Source organism: Trichechus manatus, unplaced genomic scaffold, assembly GCF_000243295.1.
Source record: "Trichechus manatus latirostris isolate Lorelei unplaced genomic scaffold, TriManLat1.0 scaffold00037, whole genome shotgun sequence".
Classification (NCBI taxonomy): Eukaryota; Metazoa; Chordata; class Mammalia; order Sirenia; family Trichechidae; genus Trichechus; species Trichechus manatus.
In genome coordinates, this window is record NW_004443973.1 from 8256282 (window position 1) to 8263035 (window position 6754).

Here is a 6754-nt window from a genome sequence, read left to right on the forward strand (position 1 = left end):
CCAAGTCCCAATCCTCAGCAAACACCTGTCAACCTCTCAGGCACCTCTGACCGCAGACAAACCAGAAAACCATTGCTCTATAATTCAGGGTGCCTCTAGTGACCCTCAGCAAAGCTGAGACATCGAGGAGCCGTCTACACACTCTTCTAAGGGTGGGGGTTGAGGGACTCGATCCAGGCGTGGAACCTTGTCTGCCGCTACCCACCTCAGAGGAAATGAAGTTTCCCCCTTCCACTTCTCAGCCCAGCCGGACCCCGCCCCGGGTCCCAGGGGACGCCCGTTAGGGAATGGAGAAATTAGGGGGCAGAGGGCGCTGGCAGCGACCCCCAGCTCCCGGGTAACTGTAGGATGGTGGGTCGGGCTCACCGAGCTGCCCTTGGTGCTGGGCGCCCAGGGCTCCTCGGTGGCGGGGCGCGGGGATGAGGGCGACTCTTACCCGGAGGCTGCCGAGCCAGAAGCGGCGGTCGGCCGGGGCGGCTGCTGTAATCCATTAGGCGCTGCCCGGCTGCGCGCAATCTCGGCGGCAAGGACCCGCGCATGTCTGAGACCGAGCCGCGTCGGACCGCGCGGCTGCGGGCGCCCAGAGCAGGCCGGCTGCTCCGGGCAGGCGGCGTCGGCTCCGGCGGGGGGCCCTCCGCCGGGCTTCCCACCGGCTCCGAGGCGGCAGCGGCGCGGCCAGGCCAGGCGCCGAGCTGGAGCCGAGGCCGCCGCGAACCCCACAGTCCCGCAGCCAGCGACTGGAGCCCACCTCTGCAGAGACAAAGGTTAGGAAAAGAGGGGGTGAGGCTCTGGGAAAGCAGAATGCGGGGGTAAATTCGCCTGGGAAATCAGGAAAAAGGCCGTGAAGGAGAGTGGCGCCTGCACATGACCAGCCGCAGCCAATGACGACCGCAAATAGGTCATAAAAAGGTCTATTACCAAGTTGTAAATTTTCTTCAAACAAAAAGGAATTTACTGCAATTCCTTGCGGATTTTGCACATCAGCTCACAAGCGCCATGTTTTTTCCCTCTCTTTCTCTCTCTCACGCTCCCTCTCTCTCTTCCTCCTCCCTCTCTCCCCCTCTCCTCCTTTCTCTTTTCTCTTGCTTGTCTCGTTCCTGCCCCTCTCTCGCACCTTTTCTAGGAATTATTTTTTTCTTTTGGTTTAGCTCAAAACCTGTACACAGTTGGGCTCTGTGTCGGTGGAAGAATGAGCGCGGTGTACGGACAAGGCGCTCAAGGAGGCGATCCCGGCAGCCCTCCCGCACCCCGCCTTACGCGGGTCACTCGGCTTCTCCTCCCCTCCCCTCACAAAAAGGCCCGCTGGGGAAGGGCGGCTCAGCACTTTCGGTTTTTGCCTCGCTCCGCTGGGGGCAAGCCAGCCCCAGTGATCCTGCGCAGAAAACCTGGGCTCTGCAGGCCTAGAAAGCTTGCTCCCCCAACCCCGCCCCAACATAAATTGGGAACCTCCCATTTCCTGGGGTTTCTGCTGTAGGAGAGTCATCAACTAGCTCAAAGCCCGGAAATGATTTTCGGGACTTGTCAACTTCTCCAGAATACCAGTCCGAGGGCCCACTGTCTGGCCTTTATCTCCTCAGAAATATCCTCCTGGACAGGCTGGGTTAGAGGAGAAGCAATCTTTCTGGATTCTCTTTGAATTCCTTCACTTTAAGTCCCTTCTAAGGACAATTCTCACCTTGATGGAATTTAATTCTAGTCCCCCTCTCCTTGCCCGCAAAATGTTGTCTACTGAAAAGCCAGCTCAATACAATACTGAAGAGGGGATCCATTTGCCACTCCCCAAAATCCGCCTAGAAAAAAAGAATTCTTTTTCCTCCAAGGCAGGAGTCACATTGCCATTGCATTTCTGATAGGAGCTGCTCCGGGTGAACCCCTGAAAGTGAATGCCCTTGGCTGGCCTCCTGTATTCCCTTCATCATTAATGCACGGACATGACCATCCAGGCTTCTGAACCCGCCTAAAAGAGGTAACTCCTCCCCTCCTCTCCCCGCCGCCCCCGCCCCCAATCCTTTCAAGGACACTGTCTTAGGACGTCTAGTAGTATGTTTATAAATCTTTGTGGTGAATGTTTGTGTGTAAATTCCCTGCTATTAACATCCTCACACCCAGTAAGTACCTAAGAAGACCTGGACTTAAGCAGGAAGCTGCAGGGCAACCTCCAGAGCAAGCCATTTGTATCCCTCAAAAAAATTCCGGTGACCTAGAATGTTTTTGATTAAAGGACTTCTGTTCTCATCCGTTAGCAAAAGTCATATCCTTTCTAGAAGAAGCCAGTGGGACCTAACTTGGCTGGGGGCACCCGCAGCAGCAGCCAGGATCCGTTAAAATGTTCTCCCTCTTCCCTTGCCTACCCGCAAATGCTCAAGGATTTGCCAAATACAGGGGAAACAGAGGACACACATTCAGATGTTAAATAACAACACCTTCTTCATTGACAAAACAAACAAACACTAATTTTAATTACACAAGCAAGTGGGGCAAGTTGTTGGGCCCTCCCCAAGCACAGGACACTTTACACTGATCTGTACATGTGGAACTGAGCAAAGAGATTGTTCGATTCTAAAATTTCCTGAGAAACAATCTCAATTGTCAGTTTCCCTGGTTATCCTCTCCTCCATCCACACAAATAAAAGCGGAGCTTTATGACCCTCCTTTTCAGCTTGGGGAAGAAGGGCTAGGGAGGGACTCTTTACCCAGAAAGTGCAGCCATATTTGCACTTACCCCTTCCTTCCCCATGTAGAAGTAAGCAATCGTTGCCCTGGGCTTTGTGGGACCTCACAAAATGGCAGTTCCTGAACTGATTTTTCTCTAGGAACCGTTGAGATCCACACCCTCCTTTGTGTGTTTCTGGCTCTTGCAAACAGAGAGCCTAAATCATTCGGAAGGCTTGGTTCTTTCATTCAATGCTAACATTGGAGGGGCCTGTTTTTCTCTAAATGGTTTACGGACTTTTGTAAGCGACTGCAGCAGTCTAGGGCAGAAAAGTGTCACCTGGGTTTGCAAAGGGCTCTCTGAAGGTTTATGCAAATTTCTGCAGCAGAAACGTTTGCTCGCTTGTTGCCGCAATGTTCGAAGTTTACAGATTTGCGCCAATGAGAAGGGTGTCTTGTGCGCCTGTCACTGCAGGTCTGTCTGCATGAAACACCATAATGGGGGTGGGGTGTCTAGCCATTGTAAGAAAGAAGATGGTGAATGTGTGTTCTCTTTATTTGGAGACAGATCTAGGCTCTTTCCCAGCTACAAAAGGGAACACATGTACATACCTATATTTATTACCGACACTTTGTGAATGTGTGTAATCTATGCATATGTATAAATTCATACTCCTGCACACACCATTATTGCAATAGAATCATTTTCTCTACATGAACTGGGATTTTACTAGTGGGCTAGGTGCCAGTGGGGCCAGAGGGTACAACACCTGCAGAGCAGCAGTGAATACTGAGGAAATAAGGACATTTTAACCTCCTCTTCCTTTCTTTTTTCACCGAGCCATCTACCAGATAGCTAACCTAGAAGAGTCTCCCCAAACTCAGCGCCTCTAAAAGTGACATTTGGGGAACATCCTTGAGGGGGAGACAGCCATAGTTTTGCTAATAGAAAGAGGAGTCCACTAAATCGAGGGCAGCTAGGGCTTGGCCAGCACTAGCCTGTGGACAGTTTGCTGTTGGCGACTGTTCCCCAGCCAGGCTCTCTGGCCTTAACATCGAAGCTCTGAACCTGTCAGCACCGAATTTCAGGGAGTGCACAAGGCAAAACTTTCCCAAATCCAGCATGCGAGTTTGCAGCTGTTTCCTCTTGTGCAACGGTTTTTTAACCCTCAGGCCGCCTGACTTAAAATTGCCTTTCCCAGCTCAGGTGGTCAAAAGGCATAGCCACAGACTCTTCTCCGGATGGAAAGCAAAGTGGTGCTTCGCCTTTGGACCAGCCAATGCCAACATCTCCCAGTCAGTGAAGCCACAGGCGAAGGGCCCGCCAGCACTGTAGGGGGCGACCCAGGCTGAAAGCTAAAGGATTCTATTTTCTTACCTGTCAATAACAGCCACTCTGGAAATCAAGACGTGCCTCTACAAATAAACACATTTATAAAAAGCAGTGAGCTCTTAAAAGTCTGCTTAATAAAGGTGTTTCTCTTTTGCGGGGAGAACTGTTAACTTGAATTTCTCCCCTTTTTTCCCTCCTGTCGTCCCCTCCCCTTCCCCCTTAAAATGGCAGCTGCAGGAGCAGCCTTGAGTGGAAAATGGATATCTTGTTAATAACGTCCCAAACCCCAGCATCAACGCGGGCTCGGCGGAGTAAGCTCTGGCGTAACCTGGACTCAGGGTCGTTCCCCACTGGGCCTACAATTCCAGTCCTTTGTGAAGTTCAAAGCTATCGTAGCAGAGTTATTTACAGCAAGAAGTAACGATAGCCAAACCTTCTCTGGAATGAGACTCCCCCCACCCTGGTGGCATTTAAAACAAAGAAAAGACGTGGGATGCGTGTAACCCCCACCCCTTTATTAAATAGAAATCTTGAGTGAGACTTTGCCTTCGTGTGAGCCCAAGCGATTGTTCATAATTTGGAAAAAGGGGTTTTTGCGGTACTCAAAGACACTCGCTCTAGAAAGAGATTCATTTCTTTATTAACGAGCTAGATATGTTCTGGAGCGGTTGTTTACACTCGAATTTTTCTGCGTTTGCTCTCAGGACTTGTTTCAAACGGGTGAAACCATCGCTTTTCTGGAGTACAGCAGAGGACGTACCAACCGACATCTGAGCTATACACAGCAAGTTGGCTCAAAATGGGCGTACGAACAGAGCGCAGGGAATACAAATAAATACGGCACTACTCAAAAACACAGAATCACAGCGGCCCCGGCATAAAGACCTAGAGATTTCAGACGATTACAAGCGCCCTTCAAAACGATAGTAGTAGAAGACAAATTGAGAAACAAGACGCGTTCCACAAGGCGACTTGCCAGGGTGAACAGTTAATGAGGGAAGATGTTACAATTGACTTTTCAAGTATTCATTCACTCTAGATTATTTAATTGCCATAATTTGTATGGACTATAATGATTAAATGTCAACTCTGACATTGTCCTGAAACTTTTGTCACTGGCCCAACACAGTTTCCTGAAGTTTAAGGAAGCTATAGAGCCAGGACTACCCATTACAGTCCTCAGTTAACCTGTGCTTTTCCCGAATATTTGGCCCAGACTTTTCCCCAGAGATATTACATTTACAAAATATTCAAATAAATCTTTTAAACAAAAGGCAACCAAGTCATTAATCATAAAAGCAAAAAGAAAAACAAACAGTAATATATTTTAATCAAATAATATAAAGTAAATATTCTGCAGGCATAATTTTTTAGAAAAATTAATAGAACTTCTTTTAATTTACTCACCACAAGGAAAATATTTAAAACGTTCAATTGCACTTGTTTGATTAATACAGGATCTTATATTCATTTAGTGCTAATCATTAGGAAGTTTACGTTGTTGAGGCAAATCACCAGCTCAGACATTAAAACTACCATTATAAAAATATAGCTACAAGGTCAGTATCAAATTACCCTTGCATACGACAGTTCAAGGGCTGCTTTCATGCGGTACTAGAAACTTTTTTTAACAGCCAAATCCCTCTCAAAGCACAGAAACCTGAAGAGCAGTGACATGAAGGTAGCTTGAAACACAGGTAAGGTCCTTTCCAACAAAGAAGAAAGGTGGTGTCCACGAGTATGTGTTGAACACTAGTTTTAATCCTCTGGTAGAAACGTAAAGGTGGAAGTTAATTTGTCGGGCCCTCAGCTCTGTCTTCCTCCAGTTCTTGAGCTTCCTTTTTGGTTTCCCCATCCTTTGCCTCCTGTCGGGAAACTGGGAATTTGTCCTTGTTGTTCTCCTTTTTCCACTTCATTCTCCTGTTCTGGAACCAGATTTTCACCTGTCGTTCAGTGAGGGCTAGGGCGTGGGAAACCTCGATTCTTCTCTTCCTGGTCAGATAAGGGTTAAAAAGGAATTCCTTTTCCAGCTCTAGGGTTTGGAAACGACTGTAGGTTTGTCTTCCTCTTCTTCTACCAGGAGCTGCTGCATAAAACAAACAAAACACGGGAAACAAACGTTTTAAAAATGTAATGGTGCCTCTGCAGGTTGCTGAAGATTTCTGGAACGGGTCTAAGGGGTGAAACATTCACAGTTCTCTTTAGGTCTGATATATATAGAGTGTGCACGCAGAAGGGGCAGAGAAGTCCTCACATTTATTCTGTCCTCATCATCTTTACATGGTTTCTACTTTTTAAAAAAAGCTGTATTACTTTATGAATAAGTAATGCATAATCTGAGGCTACCCAAGAAGGAAAAGGAGGGGAAGAGCGAGAGGAAAAGGGAGTTTAAAAGCTAGAACGTGAGATGAAAGCAGATTTCTCCCCCTCTCCCCGATTTTTTTTTTTTTTTTTTTTAAAAAAGCATCCCAACCTTGTGGTCTCATCCAGGGAAACATTTGAGAAGGAGACGAGCTCTGATTTAAGTGGTCTGGGTCCTCGCCAATATTACCACTGGACGATTTACAGTCAGGATATTGTACCAGCTCGGCCTCTTGCTGGGTCGTAAAAATCGGCTGTCTCTGTAAGTTATCGTATCCGTAAAACTTCGCGGGCTCCCGGTGACAGGCAATCCCGCCGCAGGGGGGAGGCGGCGGAGGTGGCGGAGGATGCGGAGGAGGGGGGCGGGCGGCCTGGTAGGCTGCGGCTGGACTGCCCCCGCCGGAGTGG

At 48.4% G+C, this 6754-nt stretch overlaps 1 protein-coding gene across 1 annotated transcript in view; it reads right to left on the reverse strand.

Moving 5' to 3' along the window:
- Positions 1-5775: 5775 nt before the first annotated feature.
- Positions 5776-6754, reverse strand: part of HOXD8 (homeobox D8) — a 2876-nt gene continuing 1897 nt past the window's right edge. The window contains exons 3-4 of the mRNA XM_012555286.2: positions 6459-6752; positions 5776-6071 (exon numbers count right to left, since the gene is read on the reverse strand). Coding sequence (XP_012410740.2) covers positions 5776-6071; positions 6459-6752 — 590 coding nt within the window. The remainder of the gene's footprint in view (positions 6072-6458; positions 6753-6754) is intronic.